The 21,216-nt window shown below is 51.0% G+C and overlaps 1 protein-coding gene across 2 annotated transcripts in view; it reads left to right on the top strand.

Moving 5' to 3' along the window:
* The first annotated feature begins 333 nt into the window (after positions 1–333).
* Positions 334–21,216, top strand: part of LOC137433440 (CBY1-interacting BAR domain-containing protein 1) — a 41,279-nt gene continuing 20,396 nt past the window's right edge. The window contains exons 1-3 of one of the 2 annotated variants that reach the window (XM_078785802.1): positions 334–556; positions 10,120–10,354; positions 12,359–12,427. In XM_078785802.1, coding sequence (XP_078641928.1) covers positions 525–556; positions 10,120–10,354; positions 12,359–12,427 — 336 coding nt within the window. In that variant the 5' untranslated portion in view covers positions 334–524. The remainder of the gene's footprint in view (positions 557–10,119; positions 10,355–12,358; positions 12,428–21,216) is intronic. The other variant, XM_078785803.1, reaches the window with a different exon arrangement.

The raw sequence follows: 21,216 nt of genomic DNA on the forward strand, positions 1-21,216 counted from the left end.
AGACAGACAAAGTTAACCAATTCAAATAGCTAATTCCCGCCTTTGGCCTGACGCGCATGGAGGTCAAATGCCATTTCTCCCATCAACAACATTCCAGCTCGTGCTCCCAATAACCATGAAATGTCTGGAGCGATGTCCTCGTTTTTGCTTTGAATATCTTGTGCACAAGTATGCCGTCATCATTACGTAACCTTAGCAAGCTGAACAAAGAGAAATAATGAGCAAACAATCCAATACAGGATGACAAAACACCGTTGGTAAAGAATCTGTGAAGCACAATTGCACAAAGCATGTGCACGCACGCACGTCATGACGTCACGACTGAACTGACGCAAACACGTATTCGAGATCGACTTTCGTCGCTTAGTAACGTGCAATGGCGTCCTGGGTTGTCGGGGGATCCACAAGAAACTGAGAGGCCACGACAGAGGTCTTTAGGATCTCAACCTTCTGTCTTCTTGTGGAAACGCGATCAAGACGAGTCGAAGGATTCATCAACTGAACTGAAGTAAAAACGAACAAACATGAATTTCGCGACGCTTTCGATTCGTGGCAGGTACGGTTTGATGTTCATAGGTGATTTGGTGAAGGATATGTTACTTTTTGTTGCCGATTTTGTCCGTTACAGTTACTTGTGTTACGACTTTAACGTCTTTATTGTGAAAGTAGACCGCTTAACACTTCGCGGGAAGGGTAGCATTCGCGGATTGTGTCTTGTACTTTCGCCTCAATAAACCTCGGCAACAAGTTCGCTGCAATGTGCTTGATCATTGTCTGCAGCATCGCATGGAAGTTGTCCTGAAGTTTCCTTTGCACAGTTGATGAGGCCATTTGACCTCGTACTATGCATACGCTGATGCAAAACAAAAACGGGTGATTATATGGTTTGGTGTGGAGAGTAGTGGTGGGGAAGGGGCGGGGAGAGTGGTGGTGGGGAAGGGGCGGGGAGAGTGGTGGTGGGGAAGGGGCGGGGAGAGTGGTGGTGGGGAAGAGGAGCAGAGGGATGGTGAGGATGGGGCGGGGAGAGGGGTGGTGAGGATGGGGCGGGGAGAGGGGTGGTGAGGATGGGGCGGGGAGATGGGTGGTGGGGAAGGGGCGGGGAGAGGGGTGGTGAGGATGGGGCGGGGAGAGGGGTGGTGAGGATGGGGCGGGGAGAGGGGTGGTGAGGATGGGGCGGGGAGAGGGGTGGTGAGGATGGGGTGGGGAGAGGGGTGGTGGGGAAGGGGCGGGGGGAGTGGTGGTGGGGAAGGGGCGGGGGGAGTGGTGGTGGGGAGAGGGGGGGTGGGGAGAGGGGGGGGGGGGCGGGGAGAGGGGTGGTGAGGATGGGGCGGGGAGAGGGGTGGTGAGGATGGGGCGGGGAGAGGGGTGGTGAGGATGGGGCGGGAAGAGGGGTGGTGGGGAAGGGGCGAGGAGAGGGGTGGTGGGGAAGGGGCGGGAAGAGGGGTGGTGGGGAAGGGGCGAGGAGAGGGTGGTGGGGAAGGGGCGGGGAGAGGGGTGGTGGGGAAGGGGCGGGGAGAGGGGTGGTGGGGAAGGGGCGGGAAGAGGGTGGTGGGGAAGGGGCGAGGAGAGGGTGGTGGGGAAGGGGCGGGAAGAGGGGTGGTGGGGAAGGGGCGGAAGAGGGGTGGTGGGGAAGGGGCGAGGAGAGGGGTGGTGGGGAAGGGGCGGGGAGAGGGGTGGTGGGGAAGGGGCGGGGAGAGGGGTGGTGGGGAAGGGGCGGGGAGAGGGTGGTGGGGAAGGGGGGGGAGAGGGGTGGTGGGGAAGGGGGGGGAGAGGGGTGGTGGGGAAGGGGAGGGGAGAGGGGTCGTGGGGAAGGGGCGGGGAGAGGGGTGGTGGGGAAGGGGCGGGGAGAGGGGTGGTGGGGAAGGGCTGGGAGAGGGGTGGTGGGGAAGGGGCGGTGAGAGGGGTGGTGGGGAAGGGGCGGGGAGAGGGGTGGTGGGGGAAGGGGCGGGGAGAGGGGTGGTGGGGAAGGGGCGGGGAGAGGGGTGGTGGGAAGGGGAGGAGAGAGGGGTGGTGGGGATGGGGCGGGGAGAGGGGTGGTGGGGAAGGGGCGGGGAGAGGGGTGGTGGGGAAGGGGCGGGGAGAGGGGTGGTGGGGAAGGGGCGGGGAGAGGGGTGGTGGGGAAGGGGCGGGGAGAGGTGTCGTGGGGAAGGGGCGGGGAGGGGTGGTGTGGAAGGGGCAGGGAGGGAAGAGGCAGGGAGGGTAAGCAGGGAGGTAGTAGCGGGGGGGGGGGGGGAGGGTTCTCCAGGTATGTCATTGTGCACTCACCTTTGCGCTGTCGAGCCTGGGTTTGAATCTCGACCCAGCAGGAAATTGTCACCCTTTTGTTGGACAAAGCAATTAATTTTTGCGTACATCACAACGACTGGAGGACCCGTGTGCCAGTACAGGGGGCATTGCCCATTGCTGAACGCCAAATATCCCATGTTGTCTTTGGTAAAGAGTAAGCGAGTTATTGCCTGCATCCTGAATAACTGACAAATTCCTGCCACTTACGAGCGTCACAGCCGTCACCCCCAAAAAAATGACCCACATGAAAATGGGATTAATTGGTGTCATTAAAACTAGTAATAGTAGTAGTCGTCTTTCGTATGCAGTACAAGGCTGCGGGGTAGCATCATTGACTGAACGTTCGGCTGTGCAACTGTGAACTGTCACGGTGCCCTCTGTGAAGGTTAGAGCAGGTATTTGTAAATTTATTCAGGGTGTCACCGATAGGTCGCCGACTCATCCCAAAGGACACCGTGGGGTCTTTAACGTCCACCATCGAATGCCAGAAGATGGATGGGCCGCCCAGTTTACTCTAGGCCACCCTGAGTGTGCGCACGTCTAGGCCATCCTGTCAGCCTCGTTGTAGTGGTGTAAAAGATGTTCAGACAGTTAAAATTGTATTACTGAATCTGTTTAATTATCCCATACTTACATGCAGCATAATAACTAATAATGGAAACACACATAGGATAAGCACAAATAATGTGTAATTACAACTGGCAGATTCATATAATACATACAAAATGATTACCCTGAAGCGCGGTGCTACGCGCGCTTGCTTGTACAACAAGAAGGAAGCGGACAACGCGGTGAGTTTAAGAGGCTTTATGAAACGAGCTCAACTGTAGCACTGGCGCGCTCCGGGCTGCGCACCCGGTGTATATCCCGCGGCCACGCCTACCCCTCGGGCGTGGCCGCCACCCACTTGGTGCGTGGAATGATGCCCTCACGCCAGTGAGCTTTCGTGTCCGCCACACGCGCCCCCCCCAGAATTCCCGCGCACCTGGAGTTGCGGGGCAAACGGATGACCCGGCCGAAGCGCCCTCTGGCGACTGGCGGAGTCCGGGGTGCAGGGATGCCAGCTGGGATGCCTCCGGCTGCACCCGAGATGGGTGCAGGACTGGGGGGTGGCGGGCCTGGGCGGTGCCGGGGGTCCGCCCACAGGGGGGTGGCCCCGACGCGGGGGCCGAGCCACCGGCGGTGCGTGGTCCACGTCGAGGTGGGCCGGTTTGAGGCGATCCACCGAGACGCGGTCGGGAGTACCGCCGATGTCCAAGGTGAAGTGTTTCACCCCGGTCTCCAGCACGCGGAAAGGCCCGTCGTACGGGGGCCGCAGTGGTGTCCGGTGGGCGTCGTGCCGGAAGAAGACGTACTCCGCGGTGCGAAGCTCCGGGGCGACGTGCGTAGCCGGGTGCCCGTGGTGCGCCGTCGGCACCGGGGCGAACCTCCGGGCTGTCTCCTGCAGCGCGGAACGCTCCTGCGCCGCGGACCATGGTGCCGTGGGGTCGGGGAGGAACTCGCCCGGCACCCGCAGCGGTTGTCCGAAGACCAACTCTGCCGCCGATGTGCGCAGGGCGTCCTTGGGCGCCGTCCGGAGGCCCAGCAGGACCCAGGGGAGCCTGTCGACCCAGCCGCCGTCGAGGAGGGTGGCCCGGAGCGCGGCCTTCAACGAGCGGTAGAACCGCTCGCACAGGCCGTTGGCCTGGGGGTGGTAGGCCGTGGTTCGGTGCAGCTGGACCCCGAGCCCCCACGCGACTGCCCCCCAGAGTTCCGAGGTGAACTGGGGGCCGCGGTCGGACGATATGTCCGAGGTGGCGCCGAACCGGGCGACCCAGGTGGCGATGAACGCCTGTGCGACGTCCGCCGCCGTCGTCGCCGCCAAAGGCACAGCCACCGGCCACCGGGTGGTGCGGTCCACCATCGTCAGGACATGGGTAAAACCCCGCGAGGGGGGCAGCGGTCCCACCAGGTCCACGTGGATGTGGTCGAACCTTCGTTCCGGCACCGTGAACGGGGCCAATGGGGCCTGGGTGTGCCGGTGCACCTTCGCGCGCTGGCACGCGAGGCACGTCCTGGTCCAGCCGCGGACGGCCTTCCGGAGGCCATGCCAGACAAACTTGTCGGCGACCAACCTCTGGGAGGCCTTCGTGCCCGGGTGGGACAGGCCGTGGATGGCGTCAAAAACCTGGCGCTGCCAGCCCGCAGGCACGATGGGGCGAGGCCGCTCGAGGGAGACATCGCACAAGAGGGCCGCGCCGTCGAACGGCACCTCGGTGACCCGGAGGCCCGTGACTGCGGTCCGCAAGGCCTGGACGCCGGGGTCGGCGGCCTGGTCCGCCGCCATCCGGGCATAGTCGATGCCAAGGTGGACTGCGTGGGCGACGGATCGGGAAAGGCAATCCGCCACCGGGTTGTCCTTCCCCGTGACGTGCCGGATGTCCGTCGTGTACTCGGACACGGCCGAGAGGTGACGCTGCTGCCGGGCCGACCACGGCTCGGCGACCTTGCCCATCACGAAGACCAGTGGCTTGTGGTCGACGAAGGCCGTGAACGCACGGCCCTCGAGCAGATGGCGGAAGTGCCTGACCGCCAGGTGAAGCCCGAGCAACTCGCGGTCGAAGGTACTATAGCGGCGTCCGGGCGGGCGAAGCTGCCGGCTGAAGAACGCCAGCGGTTGCCAAGCACCACGCACCCATTGCTCGTGCACCGCACCCACCGAGTAGTCCGAGGCGTCCGTGGTGAGGGCCATCGGTGCATCGGGCGCGGGTGCACGAGCATGGCGGCGTTAGCCAAGGCGAGCTTCGCGCTAGCGAACGCCGCGTCCATCTGCTCGGTGGACGCGAACGCCGCGTCCACCAGGTAACGTCACCTTTGCCCGGCTTCCCTCGGAGGGCCTCGTGCAAGGGGCGCAGGAGCTGGGCGATGCGGGGCAGGAAACGGTGGTAAAAGTTTACCATGCCCAGGAACTCCTGGAGCCCCTTGATCGTGCGGGGGCGCGGAAACCCCTCCACCTTGGTCGGAAGGGGGACGGCCCCGTGCCTGGTGACGCGGTGCCCCAAAAAATCGATGTCGGCGACGCCCGGACAAGGTGTCCGTTATAAAAAGAAGGCTGCTGGAATGGCCGACGCTCAGGGCCGCTACCGAGCGCCGGCTTTGTAGTTTCCCGACTTGCCGAAGGAGCACGGCGGGCAACAAGTCCTCGCCTTGTGGCCAAACCTGGCGTGGAAATGGCACCAGGTTTGCGGCGAAGGCGGAGGCCGCGGTTTTCGCGGTGGTGGTGGGAGTGGCGTGGCGGCGGCCACGCGGCGTGCGTCAGCCTCGGGATCCCCGAGGTGTGGTGCATCAGCATCAGGGTCAGCCTCGGGATGCGCGACGGCCGCGCCAAAACTCGCCTGCGCGTCCAAAGCCGCGAAGAACCTGTCGGCATGGCAGCGAGCGCTCGGGGTTCCGTCGTCACAGAACCGGCCAACGCGAGGCGGACTCGTGCCGGCAGCTGGCGTCGAAATAACGCCCGGAAAAGAGCATTCGGGGTTTCGTCGCCCATCAATGACAGCATATGGTCCATGCGGACCGACGGTCGCGTGTCACCGAGCTCGGGGAGGTCCAGGAGGCGGTCGGCCCGCGCGTCCACCGTGAGGCCGAACGTGGCGAGGAGGAGACGCTTGATCGCCTCGTATCTGCTGTCGGCCGGTGGGCTCCTCAGGACCGACACGACGCGAGCGGCCGTGCCGGGCCCGAGGGAAGCGACCACGTGGCAGTACATGGTCTCGTCCACCGTGATGCCTCGAAGTCGGAACTGGGCTTCTGCCTGCAGGAACCAGACTTCGGCTTGCGTCTCCCAGAACTCGGGGAGTTTCATTTGGACCGCGTTGTTTGCCATTGCGATGGCGTATTCGGGTGGTCAGCGACGGCTGACCAGAACGTCGGAGTCACCAATGAAGCGCGGTGCTCGCGCGCTTGCTTGTACAACAAGAAGGAAGCGGACAACGCGGTGAGTTTAAGAGTCTTTATTAAACGAGCTCAACTGTAACACTGGCGCGCCCGGTGTATATCCCGCGGCCATGCCTACCCCTCGGGCGTGGCCGCCGCCCACTTGGTGCGTGGAATGATGCCCTCACGCCAGTGAGCTTTCGTGTCCCCCACAACCCTGAACAGTGAACTCCGCTTTGTATGGAGCATGTTTCCGTGCTCCCATAAAGTTATATCCTGATGCACATTCGAAAATTCAACCAACGTATTTGGTTACCATTTCACTTTTAGTTACCCATATGTAGTCTCAACGTCGTCAACTATGTTCATTTCAGGACATTGTGCAGGAAGAGGCCTCTTTACTTTCCAGATCGCTTTTCATCTTGTCTAAAGTTTGAATCCCTTCCCAATGAAATGCATTCCTGATGGAATGGTTCGATGGATCAGAATGTTCCTGCACATGTTGGGAGTCCGTGTACATTTGATTTAATGTAACCAACCCTTGGCTAAGATGTAGCCTCTACACTTGTTTTCATCCAACCCCATGCTCCACTGTAGCAGTTGTGCACTGACTTAACCGTTCCCCGGACCTCCTTTGACCAATCTGCCGCTGATTATCGCCAAACGTTTGAAACTTGGACTCATCCGTACACTAGAACACACTAAGTAGAGGGCACACCTCCACCAGGCTGAACAGTTTATGGCTTCTATCCCACTGATAGGCCGGATCTGGGTTCGGACCTGAACCCAAAATATAATCGGTTTGTTCTGGTCACCTAACCAACCCGTCCACCAAGTTGTCATAACTCGTCCATAACTTTTTCAAATATCATGTTATATATCGCTTTTCGCCCGATCTCTCAATGTATCAATGTATGTATTCAATGGTGAAGAATGACTTGAAATTCAATAATTCTCGTATCCGAATCCATATTCAGATATTCACCAAAATCTAATCGATTAGTCCTGGTCACACACACAACCTGTCCACCAAGTTTCGTCCAAATCCATAAACAACTTTTTGAGATATCCTGCTATGTATCGTTTTTGGATCTACCAATGGTGAAAAATCACTTAAAAATTCTACAAGCCGGATCCGAATCCGGATCTTCACCCAAATCGAATCATTTCGTCCTTGTCACATGCACTACATGTCTGCTAAATTTCGTCCGAAGCTGTCCACAACTTTTTGAGATATTTTGTTCGCAAACAGGCAAACAGACAGGGGTGTAAACATAATCTCCATCCACCTTTGGTGACGGAGGTCAAAAGACCTTCCAGGTTTGGTCATCGTACTGTTTCATTTCTACTGCCTGTTTCAGCATTTTCGTTTGGCTGCCTCTCCTCCGTAATGTGCACTAATTGCGGTTCGTGACGTAACGTTTATACCCCATAGCTGGGTCATTCGCAAGATCTCTTCTGGATCATCTATCACGTAGACATTCCCTCCTCTTTACGATCAATCGATCAATTTCTGCATTCACACCGTGAAGATAAACTAATTGGGACACTATATCATGAGTGTATTTTGCTAAACAATCCATTGCGTCTGAAGTCCATACGTTGTGCCAATGCCAACTGCAGTTGGCATTGATTTTCACACATCGCAGGAATGTCGTCGTCGAAGTGTTCCAAAATTTCCAATGTCAATGCCATGCACCTCGAGCAGCCTTCCAGTGCCTGCATCAGCTGAACGTTGTATGTGTACAGCCACTATGTACCATTGAGCGGTGTAGCTGCAGCTCCCTGCGAACAGTCCTAAAGAGCAGTTTATGGGGACTGCGCTCAAACGACTCACAAATGCGTTCAATATCCTCACCACTTGGGCTTGGCAAGCCTACCCCCCTCCTCTGCAATATCTCCATAAACTTTTTGTGCCGCTGAACCTGTGTCGTTGATTTGGTCTCTATAATCCAGGCAACGCACTGTGCCATTTCTTTTAGGGATGCCATTTGCAGTAAATGTGATGTCATGTGTCACAGCAGACAACTGGAAAATTTTGTATTGACAAACAATGTCAATAAAACTCTGAAAAATGTACTCTACCATGCAGCAACACGCATCATTGTATCCCATCTCGTTATTTTGTTGTTACAGTTAAAATTTGGAACGGTAATTTGTGGACACCCTGTATATTTAAAACACACATTTCTGGCAAGTGAACAAGTTTCTGGCAAGAAGATGAACACAAAATTATCTGTCAATCACTGAAAAAAGCTTAGTTGCTGTTGATCCAACAGTATTATGATCTATACACAAAGAATTAAGTTAAGCACCCCTACACAACGAATTAAGGTAAGCACCCCCTAATATATATTCTTTGTGTATATGTATACATTGGCATATATTCTAAGGTATGTGAGATCAAATAATGATTGGTATGACATTAGCAATTATCCATTGATGAAATTGAGTGATCAAAGTGAAAAAATGTGATTGGTTGAGTCAGTGATCCGATCACGTGGGTCCTACACACGTTATTGACGCAAAGATCGCTAGAGGTCTTCTCAGAACAATGACTGTACGTTAGAAAACATAAACGTCATCCACACTGTCCGTGATGGACCTATAGCTCCATACTTAAATTGAGGTGAAAATATGCCTAAAATTCCCAAAAAATTTCACCTTAAATTATTCAGAATAAAATATTGAAAACGGCATGATTGTTATGTTTTTATGTGACCATAATATCACTTCTCCAGAAAATATAGCAATATCATGGGTATATTACACTGTTTTGACGACAACAAACTTGTAATGTGCGAGGTTGTAAAAAAACGGGGGGGGGTGCTTAACTTAATTCTTTGTGTATATATAAATATTTTCAAGTGTTTGTGTATTTGTTTATGTGTTTGTTTGGGTGTTTGTTTGTGCAATTGTGTGTTATTCTTTCACAGCCAAACCATAGCATCCTGAGGCCTCAAATTTTTGGTGTTAGTACTGAAGAATCTGGGCAAGGTTTTAAGCTACCGTAAAAATGGGGGGAATAGGGACAGCAAGGTGAATAGGGACACAAACTGAAAAAAAGTTTGGAAACCTTTTTCGCTGAAAATTGATAACCATACTGATTTGTTGATATTTGGGTTGAAAGTGTTCTCTTGTTTTTTTTTAAAGCAACTTATAGTCCCTATTAACCCCATATATGGATATTAACCCCATATATGGATTTTTATGGCTGTCCCTATTCACCCCGTTTTACGGGTGAACAGGGACAGTCACGAATACAAAAAAATAATAATCAAGAAACAATCCTGAGTTTCCAACTTATTGCTAAATTGAGAGCTCAGATGGATGCACATAATATGCACCCATAATATAAACCACGGTGCCAATGAAAAAAATATGGGGTAAAAAGTTTCTCCAAACTGTCCCTATTTCTTGATTATTATTTTTTTGTATTGGTGGCTGTCCCTATTCACCCATAAAACGGGGTGAATAGGGACAGCCATAAAAATCCTATTTATTCCTATTTAACCCATATATGGGGTTAATAGGGACTAGAAGTTGCTTTTTAAAAAAAACAAGAGAACACTTTCAACCCAAATATCAACAAATCAGTATGGTTATCAATTTTCAGCGAAAAGAGTTTCCGAACTTTTTTTCAGTTTGTGTCCCTATTCACCCCGTTTTACGGTACCACATCTTGGCCTAGACATCCGTCTGGAGGCCGCTATGAAGTGTATATTGGGATGTGGGATCAGGCAGTACTGCCGCCCAGCTGCGGGCAAAAAGGTAACCACTATGAAGCCAGATAACTCCATTGCTTTTCAATGTCCAACACGTCCCGAAACACACGCCGGGAAAAGCTCATACAGCTGGGCAGCGCCGGAAATCCCCTGCTCGTTCATAATAAAGGCATTATTATTATTATTTTCCCAACAGGGAGAATCAGGCAAAGATGATCGAAACCACAATGACAAATGCTGAACACCACCTCGGGGAGGTCTGCCAACTTATGGCTGGCTACACGCGCAAAACAGCACGTCTTGTCGACAAAGCGGATGGGCTTTCACAACAACTGCATGACATGGCTGACAAGGAGATGCCGGACATGCGTGATGGCCTACACGGGTTTGCAGAGGAGTTCAGCAAGATCCAGGATTACCGGCAAGCGCAGGTCTCTCACATTTGCTTGCTATCATAAAACATAATTCGATGCAATTCAAGAGAAACATATCAATATTCTAGAGCACACTAAATTTTGATTTGTGAGAATCATAACTTAAACCCAGGGATTGTTTAGTAACTTTTGTTTTTGGCGCTATATAATATAATAATACATAAATGTCAACTTCTACACTATTTACATTTACGTGTTTGTATAGAAAGTATCATTTGAGGAAGTGTCATGTCATTTGTAATTTTTTTTGTATACCAAGTCGAAGCTCAGGTAAGAACTAACATATCTATATATATAAAACACAGTTTGTGGGTGTGTAATGTTACCGATAGACTCCTAAACGGAGAGGCTCACGTGCTTGATATTTGGCATAGACATGGCCATTGAGCCTGGGAAGAACATGGCCGACCTAAAAAAAATTATTTCATAATATTTTTTTACCATATTTTTACCTCAGCCCATTTCAGCGAGGAATATTATGCACGGAATCTGACCGGTGGCAGAGCAGCGCGCTGATTCGCTCAGAGCGATCACGTGATGTTCCTTGCCGCCATTAACTCAGTTACGCGTTCGCACGTATTTCAGAGCGAAAAGCGATTGCGTTTTTTCACATTTCAGCGAGGAACATTGCCATTCACACCACATAGGTTTTTTTTTTTCTTTCATCTTTACGAGATCCATATTTTTTATTCATATTTACCTCAGCGCATTTCAGCGAGGAATATTATACACGGAATCTGATCAGGTGGCAGAGCAGCGCGCTGATTCGCTCAGAGCGATCACGTGATGCTCCTTGCCGCCATAAACTCACAGTTACGCGTTCGCACGTAATTCACGTGTTCAAAACAAACGAGATCCGCGAAGCGAGTTGGTCGAATCGTGCTAGCCAAGATGGGACACGGCGGCTTCACTTTTCACGGAGTATGAGCGTTCTATATATTTTCAATTCAGTGCGCCCGACTCGCTCACATACTTGATTTGTGGCATAGACATGGCCATTGGGCCTTCACGGTGTATTTTGTGCGAGGCTTTTGTCCGAGTGAGCTTGAGTCGAGAGGGCGAATGTACGGGTTGGGAATGTATGGGTCTCCCTTCCCCCACCCGGCAACGCCGGTACTGGAGGGCGTCACAGGATCGGTGAGTCTCCAAATCCGCTTCGTGCTGTTGCGAAGATGCAGGACGATGTCGTGATTGTTGTGCTGCTCTCCGACCATGAGAACTGCAACGTCAGTGTTGACTGGCCCTCCCCTTCCCTCCCCCTTCACCCTCCCCCCTCTATCCTCCCCTCCCCCTCCCACCTCCCCCCTCCCCCTTACCCCCCCTCCCCCCTCCCCCTCCCCCTCCCCCTCCCCCCTCCCCCTCCCCCTCCCCCTCCCCTCCCCCTCTCCCTCTCCCCTCCCCCCCTCCCCCTCCACCTCCCCCCTCCCCCTCCCCCTCCCCTCCCCCCTCCGCCTCCCCATCCCCCCTCCCACTCCCCCCTCCCCTCCCCTCTCCCACCCCTCTCCCCCTCCCATCCCTCCCCCTCTCCCCCTCCCCTCCCCCCGTTCCCCTCCCCTTCCCCCTCCCCTCCCCTCCCCCACCCGGCAATGCCGGGTACTTCTGCTAGTATGACATATAACAAAGGGAGCAGGAGACAAGAGGAGGAGAAAGAGGGAAGCACAACAATAGCAGAGAACAGGGACATCGGAGATATGTGTAAGGGAGAGGGCTGGGGCGGGGTACACGGGATAAACAAGATTGACACTACAAAGACTTTCAGGAAAGAAAACGGAATTAGAAGGAGGTGGATATAGGGTGGATTAATGGGGGTAGAAAAGATCAAGGGTTTGGATGGGAAGACAAGAGATGGTGGTGAACAGCTTATTGAGGCATTTATGGATTTCTATTTTAAACTACAAGGTTTCTGTAGCTTTGCACCACCATAGGAAGTTTTGAGACACAAGCATGATGTCCTGCAATATCCTTATATGTCTTGTGATTGCTTGTATGGTAAAATTCCAGGTTCAACGACTTGAGGCAAAGGTGCTGGAGCCATTGAAAACATATGGAGAGACAATTAAACTAAAACGGGTGAGTTTTTCTTTCGGATGATCATGGTGGAGACAATGTACCTTGATGGTGAAGCTTTGTGCATATGTCAACAATACAAGCAAGATACAGTGCCTTCAGAAAGTATTCACACCCCTTGACTTTTTCACATTTTGTTGTGTTGCAGCCTATATATATGTATATATATATATATATATATATATATATATATATATATATATATATATATATATATATATATATATATATATATATATATATATATATATATATATATATATGTATATATATATATATATATATATATATATATGTATATATATGTATGTATATATATATATGTATGTATATATATATATATATATATATATATATATATATATATATATATATATATATATATATATATATATATATATATATATATATATATATATATGTATATATATATATATATATATATATGTATATATATATATATATGTATATATATATATATATATATATATATATATATATATATATCTATCTATAATTCCAGTAATCTCTGTGTGAATGTCTGTGTGTCTGTGTGTTTGTCTGTGACCGCTGTTTCTCGACAACTAGCGGTCCGATATACTTGAAACTTGCCAGGTATATTGCTGGGGACCCGAGGATGTGCCTTTTCAAGGTTTCATATTAATCGGAGAAGTAGTTACCGAGCTATGTCCAAAAAACGATTCAACCAATCAGAGAGCAGCGAGTTATCACGTGTGCCGAACGTGGCGAACAGACTCTGCCTCGGACGGCACATTTGAGAGCGTATTCATTTATTTCACGTTGGCAAACTATGTTGGCGCTATGTTGGCGTTAAACTATGTTTTAAAACTAATTAAAACTAATTTGCGATTCATCGTAACTGCGATATGCGACCTTCCGGACAGTCAAATGAGGACGTCACTTCCGGACTTACGGATAGTCATAGTGACGACGTACTGATGCTGAACGTGGCGAGCAGACGCTGCCTCGGACGGCACATTTGAGAGCGTATTCATTTATTTGACGTTGCAATCTGTGTTGATTGTTGTAAGGTACGATCGATTGTAGTACACGTTTATAATAACTCTGCCGATACAGGCCCGATTAACTGCAGCGCCATCCGAGCTGCGGCGTCGGACGATACATTCATTGTACGGTCACATCACGCACTTACGGGCACGCCTATGGGCCATGGGCACGCCCATGCATGCATGGGCGAAGACATTTTTTTTTTTTTTTTTGGCAAGGAACGGGCACCCACGTACGGGCACGTCCTAGTATATATAAATCAACGAACATAACAGCGTGACGAGCGCTGTCCCGATCTCCTGTGGACCAAAGTCCTAGACCAAAGCATCACCTCCGACCCAAAGGGTCTTCTGGAGGCTTCAGCCCGGCCACTCTGTCAACAGACAGAGATTTATTCATTGGTCCCCATTGGCTAAACATCAAGCAGAGCCGCCAATCCAGATTTCGGGCTTATTAACCCGTTTTAGGGCCCCGGGCAGGGCCTGCCTTTTTTACACGAAAAAAGGTAAAAAGTCAAACATTTGAACAGCCTTGGACGTGCACCTTGACCCCATGGTCAAGGCGCATCGTCAACAAGGCTGTCCCCATAACAATACACATGCGCCTCAACCCCGAGGGGGAAGCGCATGGTCATTCAAACGCATGCATCATGCCCCCCGAAGGGCCACAATGCATGGTCATACAATTGGGACCACTCCTCTTAATAGGAGTGAGACCCCTTAATCCACCGGCAGGGAATTACTCCTGCCAGGTCCGATTTGCATGCAGTTTTTCGCGTCCGTTTTAGGGCCCCGGACAGGGCCTGCCTTTTTTACAAAGAAAAAAGGTAAAAAGTCAAACATTTGAACAGCCTTGGACGTGCACCTTGACCCCATGGTCAAGGCACATCGTCAACAAGGTTGTCCCCATAACAATACACATGCGCCTCAACCCCGAGGGGGAAGCGCATGGTCATTCAAACGCATGCATCAATAAGTTGATTACGTTTACTTTAGTCACAGAGTCAAAATAAGGAGGGGGGTGGGGGGGGGGGGTGATCACTACACCGCCTGCTTTATAATTTACTACCAGAAGTACCCGGCATTGCCGGGCGGAGGAGGGGAGGGGAACGGGGGGGGGGGGGGGGGGGGAGCGAGCCCCTTGGCGATCACAACTCACAAAATGATAATGAAACTCCAACCGGGACTCGAATATGCCTGGGCAGAAACATTTTCTCCCTCTCTCTGACATTCCGAGCAAGAAATTACACGACAATACAAACTGTAATGAGATAACCCGGTCCCATCGGTGGCCGATCATCTGCATGTAGGCGGTGTATTTTATTTCATCCCGGTAAATGGAAGCTAAGTCGGAATTTAAGTACTCAACATCAGAAAAGAATTTTTTTCAATGTTGTTTATATATTGTAATGAAATTCCATTATTTTTGAAGCCTTATTATTTATTTATTTATTATTATTATTTTTATTTTTTTTGCCGGGAACCGAGCCGATCCGAGATCCCGTTATGAAAATTGAAAATTTATCGAGACGGTTCCGAGACGGGATTTTGAATCTAGCTAACAGCACTACGCGAGGAGGTGTGTTGATGAAGTGTGTGAACGACGAGTGTGCGCCAAGGTGTGTGGTGGCCAGGTGTGTAACGAAGTCTGTGAGCGGAATGAGTGTACCTGGGTGTAAGGGAAAGTGCAATAACAAAGTGCGTGGGATGTACGAGCGGCGTTGGAGCGCCGGGTTTGGTGAGTGTGAAAGGGGTCGCGTATGCGTGTGAGCATGCGAGTAAGGCATCGACGTTAAACGGGACAGCGGTTCGACCGACGTTTAGCCATCGCGAGCTCCCGGTCCGTGCCGGGCTTTGTGTACTGCGGGAACCGGCGGGGATCGGTGTCGCGTCGCTCCTGTTCGGAGCGTCGTGCACGATTCGCGCCGGGCCCCGCCCCGCACGGTCGAGTCCGCGCTTTGCTGGGCAAGGCGACTGGCCCGGTTCGAGGGAAGGTAGGAGGGGTCGGAACGGCGCCCCCTTGTGGTTGCGGCATTCCGGCCGGGCAATATTGGGCCATCGGGCAGGAGACCGAAAGGCTCCGCGACGAGGTGGACCTCGGAATCTCGGCCCGATGAAACCTCCTCCCCTGCATCGAGTGCCGGACGGACCCAACCGCAGTAGATGAACCACCCGCATTTGTTGCTCGGCTTTGCGAAGCCGAGCTTCGAAAATGTAATGACGTACCAAGAGGCTCAGAATAATGGACGATTAGGGGTAGCAGTAAAAATGATTGGCAGTAATGATTGGCAAATTTGATTGGGAAAAATTTGATGGGCAAAATTTGATGGGTATATGGTATAGTGGGAGATGCCCGATGTAGAGGGATGGTAAATCCACCATCCCTCACCCGCCAGGGCACATGAGCATTAGGTTATGGGGTGGCTGTGCAAACTAGCCCGGGAGGGTTAGGATATAATGATAGGAATTTAGAGAAAGATGACAGTAGGTAACTGTAGAGTTAAGTAGCGACATGTACCTGTAGAGGGGACGTAGCAGATTAGTGGATTATAATGACGTGGGAGCGCTTAGTATAAGGGAAGACTGGGGAGCACGAGTTTCAGAAGGGAGTAGTCAGCTTAGATGATGCAGTGTGTGTGCAGGAAGTTATTTGTGGTGAGCATGATGATTGGCATGATTGTGCATTGAGCAGAGTATGGTGAAAGGTGTGATTGTGAGTTGTATTGAATGAATGGTCCTGGAGGAGAGAAGGGTGCAAGTGCCACCAGGTGTGCAGGTGACACCAGGTGTGTGGGCACAGGTGTGCAAGCGAAGTACGGAGGTATGGGGAATGGTTGCATGAAATAGATGGTCTGGAGTGAATGGGGCATGGAATACATGGAGTATGGAATAGATGGTCTGGAGTGAATGGAGCATGGAGTGAATGGAGTATGGAATCGATGGAATGGAGTATGGAATGGATGGTGTAGAGTGAGTAGTGTGGAATATGTGGAGTGGAGTGGTTGGTGCGAAAGGAGTGGATGGGGAAGATGGACCCCTTTCACGAATACCCGGGGAGGGTAGTTTAAGAGTAGGTAGAGGGTATAGGTAAATTGTGGTGGATATTGGCATCTGTGGTGCGTGTGGTAGAATGGTGTTTGGATGGGTGCATTAGTGGAATGAATTGGCTGGGCGTGTGGCCTGTTAGTGTGTGTGTGGTTAAATGGGCATTCCGCCACTGTTAGAATGTCGGCCAGGTGAGGCCGCAGGTAGGCTCTGGGAGCCAGTAGAGTGTCCAATGGGGCCCGAGGATCCAGGGAAGGACCCGGGTAGCCCAACGCCAGAGAGGGCGGTAGTGGGGTGAGAGCGCCAGAGGGCCTTCCCCAGGTAGATAGGTTAGGGAGAGGAGCTAGGCAAGCTCAGGAGGCAACTGCAGTGGTGGAGGTGTGCAGGTGAGTAGACCTGCTGGTGAGCCACACGACCCAGCCCTGAAATTGTGCAAGGGCACAGGGAGTTGAATCGGGGGAGTGAGACTCCAAATTGGTGAGCGCCACAGATGGTGAGTGGGAATTGGTTTTTAGAACCGCATAGAGTAAAGTGGCCAATGGTTTGGCAGGGAAAGACCCCGGGTAGAGTAAAAGTGTTAAAGTCATTTAGAAGTATAGTTCGGAATGAATTCTCTTCACACCATCTACATCCACTCACCAAGGTGACAGGACTCCACACCATGTTTTTTTTTGTTGCAAATGTTTTGGGGGATGTAAGACGCATCATGACATGGGGGTGACATTGTGCTTGTTTATTCCATCTCTTCCTCCTTATGAGGGATTGATGGTAAATTCGGAATAGAGGGATTAATGAGAAATTGGGATTGTGGACGAATTTGGTATTCGGGGAGATATGGGGGAGACAAGATGATAGCGATGAATTTGTAAATGTGTAGTGTTTTGTAAATACGGGGTAAGGGCAAGGGTAGGGTAGGTGACGTACGGTAGGGACGAGCTTTGTCCGCTCGCTCCCATGCGCACCTCACCTTGCATTACCTTGTTTTGATGTGTACCCTTGCGATCTTGCCCCGATGCTTGCTGTGTCCTTTCCTTCCCCACTCATGGCTTGTCTTTTGGGTCCGGGGGGGGGGGGGGGGGGAGTGCGCAGGTAGCCGCACTTGTGTGCCCGAGCCGCCGCTGCACAGCCTGCCTGGACCGATACACCACCTTATGGACCGCACGACTTGCGGCCTAGCACCACCTTATGAGCCACACGTTTTGTGGCCAAGCACCACACTGATGGACCCCACGTGTTGGGGCCTGGCCCCTCTGCTGGGACCGGCCATGATGGCCAGAGAAAAGTTTGCTTGCGGACCACCGTGAGGTGGCCCCCTTTGCCATACAGGTGGACCACCCTTAGTTGGCCCCTGTTGGCCATAAATAAAAAGTGGACACGTTGTGTGCCCTTTTTGTTATTTTCAAATAGGCAGCAAGCCACAAGAACAAGTCAACATCAGGAAACATCGGCCAGCAGAGCAGGAGCTGACAAGAAAGGTCATCAGTTTGTTTTTATTGGATGATATGAAAATGAGCAATGGATGGTGCTTTGTGTGTTTTATGGTGCTTTGGTGCTTGTTGGTGCTTGTTGGTGCTGATTGGTGCTTTGGTGATTTGTAATGCTCTTGTGCTCAGGGGTGCACTGCAATATCAATTGTGCATCCCCGGGCATGTGAGTATGGTGTATCGGTGCAGTACAGTGCATGCTCTTCCTCTTCTCAAAAGTAGATCTTTTTTTTTTGGTCTCCCAAAATGACAGGTCCTGGGTTCGCATTGTAAATACCAAATAGTCCTTGTAAATGATGCTCCCCACCGTATGTGTTTAGTTTGAAGACCATTCCGCAATTCGGTTATCCTGTGGGCGTGAGTCTGTTAGGTGGGATGCAACGTAGCAGGCGGGATATGTTAGTTGTTTTAAAACTGTCGCACTCAAGGGTAAGGTTAATAGTAGAGGGTTACTACACCTGAGTGTCACATTAAGTAAAGTTATTTCGGGCCGGGACGGCCCGAGAGGAAAGACAGGTGCTGTGTTACGGTTTTTAGAACCTTCACTCGTAAATTTTAGTAAATGTTCCCTTATAAATAATCCCCTGTAAATATCCCCATTAATTGGCTTTATTAAAGATCGCACCCTAGTTAGTCGATGTACAACACGTAGAGAACCATAGGACCTCTCTGTGGTTATTTCATTATTATGTGTTTCAGTTAAGGATCTGTTCCCAATAGTTGAATCTGCGTTGCATTAATCAAATAAGATAGGCCCCTTTCAATTTCCCCAATCATCTCCGCTCTTCAAAGTGCAGTAACAGTAGGATAGCATTCGCTGCTGTTTGCCTTGGGCTGTTTGCTGGCACCAAGCCGCCATTAAGCACGCGGTCTCAAGCTGAGGAAAAAGGGGGGCGGAACCACAATAACAAGGTGTGGCACGTCGACTCACCATCAGAGGTGGAGCCAGCGAGCCCTTGCCGGCCAACCAGCGCCGAGGTGAGCCGACCGGTAGGCGTGTCATCGGAGCCGGCGGCTTGATATAACAACGGACAATAAAAGCGGCTGCGAGGGACTGCTTCAACAGATGAGGTGAGAAGGAGAGCAGATGAGGTTAGAAGGAGATCAGATAAGGTGAGAAGGAGAGCAGATGAGGTGAGAAGGAGTTCGGGTCGATGAGCTGGAGCGGAGCTGAGAGTGCGCCACGGACTGCTTTTGGTACGAGCTGCGCCACAAACTGCTGATGGTAACGGACTGCGCAGGGGACCGTTGATGATACGAACCTTGTTCGAGAGAGAGAGAGAGCGTTGGCACGAGCCACATATTATGTACGCTGTATCCCAGTTTCCCCGATATATGTAACGTCCGCTCGCGGACGCGCTCGCTGCCTGCCAGGGTTTCCCGCTACGATGCGAGTCCACTCCTGGAGCCGGACCTCGACGCCTACCATCTGCCTGGACCCTGCTCCTCCTTCAGCCATTCCTTCCTGCCATTCCCTGTCGTGTAAGTCTGTTTGTTTGTCCGGGGTATAATATAAGACTGCTTAAGGCTGCCCTGCATCCTGCTTCTTATTCACTGTACATTCCCTTTCGTTTCCTCTTTGGTTTTGGTTTTGTATATAATTAATAAATTACGCCTGTTCCTTCTTATACTTTGGTTTCTTCTTCCCCCGATCGCTTTAGTCCCTTCTCAATTGAGTACCTGTGGCACGATTCGGCCAACGCTTGGAGTCGGGTTTAGTCTCTTGTTAACGGTCTAAGTCGTGGCTCGCTTCGCTCGGCATGTCCATTACAGCCGCAGCTCGGGCGGGGCGCATTTCCTCGCTTACCGGAAGGCGCTGGTAATTAGGTCATAGGAATAATTGGCCTACTACCCTATTCAGCGCTGACCGGAGTTGACGTCATAGCTCCAGGACTCGGACGGCCAGTGTGATAGACGAGGGGATTAAACCCCCCTCGGTAAGGGGAGTGCCGTAACCGAGATCCATAACGATTTACGTTAAATTGTATATATATAATAATTATATATATATAATTTGCTGGGCCAAGACATTGAGACATTAATGTCCTTTGATGAAAATGACAAGAGCATGTGCAAACCGTGGCCAAATCAACACAGTATATGGGATTTAGTGCTGCGATTCCAACATATTGAGCTATATAGTCAGATGGAAATGCCAACCAGGTCAATCCGAATAACTGTATCACCGTTGGCAGTATTGGATGTGGGCGTGCAGTGATTAATGCTCCCAAAATGTCATTGAAAGCTTTGTAATCTATTTTTTTTTGTGTGCAGAGAAATATGTCATGGCAAAACATGCATGGCAAATACAAAAACAGAGCGAACTTCGAGAAAACATTTTTGCTGTGGATATGGTAAACTAGCTTGCAGAACCATCACAGTTGTAATCCAAAAATATAATTCTAACATGGAAATATATATAAGCAACAAGCAAGAGAGAAAAATAAACTACATGGGAGAGTACCCAAGTAGCCAACGACGCTGACAAGACATATACAGTTCAAAATTATATTTGAACCAATACTCCTTTTAATATCCTGGTGTTGGCTTAGCCATTAGGGTGCCGGCTTGGGATTCTCGGATCCTGGGTTCGAATCCCGATCGATCCCTGAATTAACACCAGGGGGTTGACTCAGCCTGTCATCCTTCCGAGGTCGGCAAATTGAGTACCAGCTCACTGGCAATTCCCTGTGTGTCGCAAGAGGCGACTAACACGGTTGGCGGCAGGAAGGGCATCCGGCCGTAAAACATTGCTTCAAAAAGGGGACCATGATGCCCGAAAAAGGCCAACCCCCGCTCTGCGGGGAAAAATGGCCTCTGAAGGTGGTTTTGTTTTGTTTTTACTCCTTTTAATATCCCACATAGCTCTATAGTATCTTCACATAATATTCTCCTTCAAATGCAAAATGTTCCATCCTTAATTTTATATTCTCATAGGCAACCTGCCAGCAGTTGAACTGTTCTGCTCTAAACATAACGAACCCACGATCCCAGCTGAATCCTTTCTACACCAAGAAGAACAGAACTGACATCTGCATTCAAGATGTGGATGAACCATTCCTCTCTAAAATGCTAATACTCTAGTTTGATTTTTTTTTCTTCAATAATTGTGCCCGTGCTAATGCATGCTAAAACTAGAACGGCACTCGGTAGAGAGCATACCTCTGCCAGGCTGAACAGTTTACGTTTTGAATCACACAGATCTGGATCCGAACCTCCCCCCAAAATCGAATCG

Source organism: Myxine glutinosa, chromosome 10 (assembly GCF_964187855.1).
Source record: "Myxine glutinosa chromosome 10, kmMyxGlut1.1, whole genome shotgun sequence".
NCBI classification, from domain to species: Eukaryota; Metazoa; Chordata; class Myxini; order Myxiniformes; family Myxinidae; genus Myxine; species Myxine glutinosa.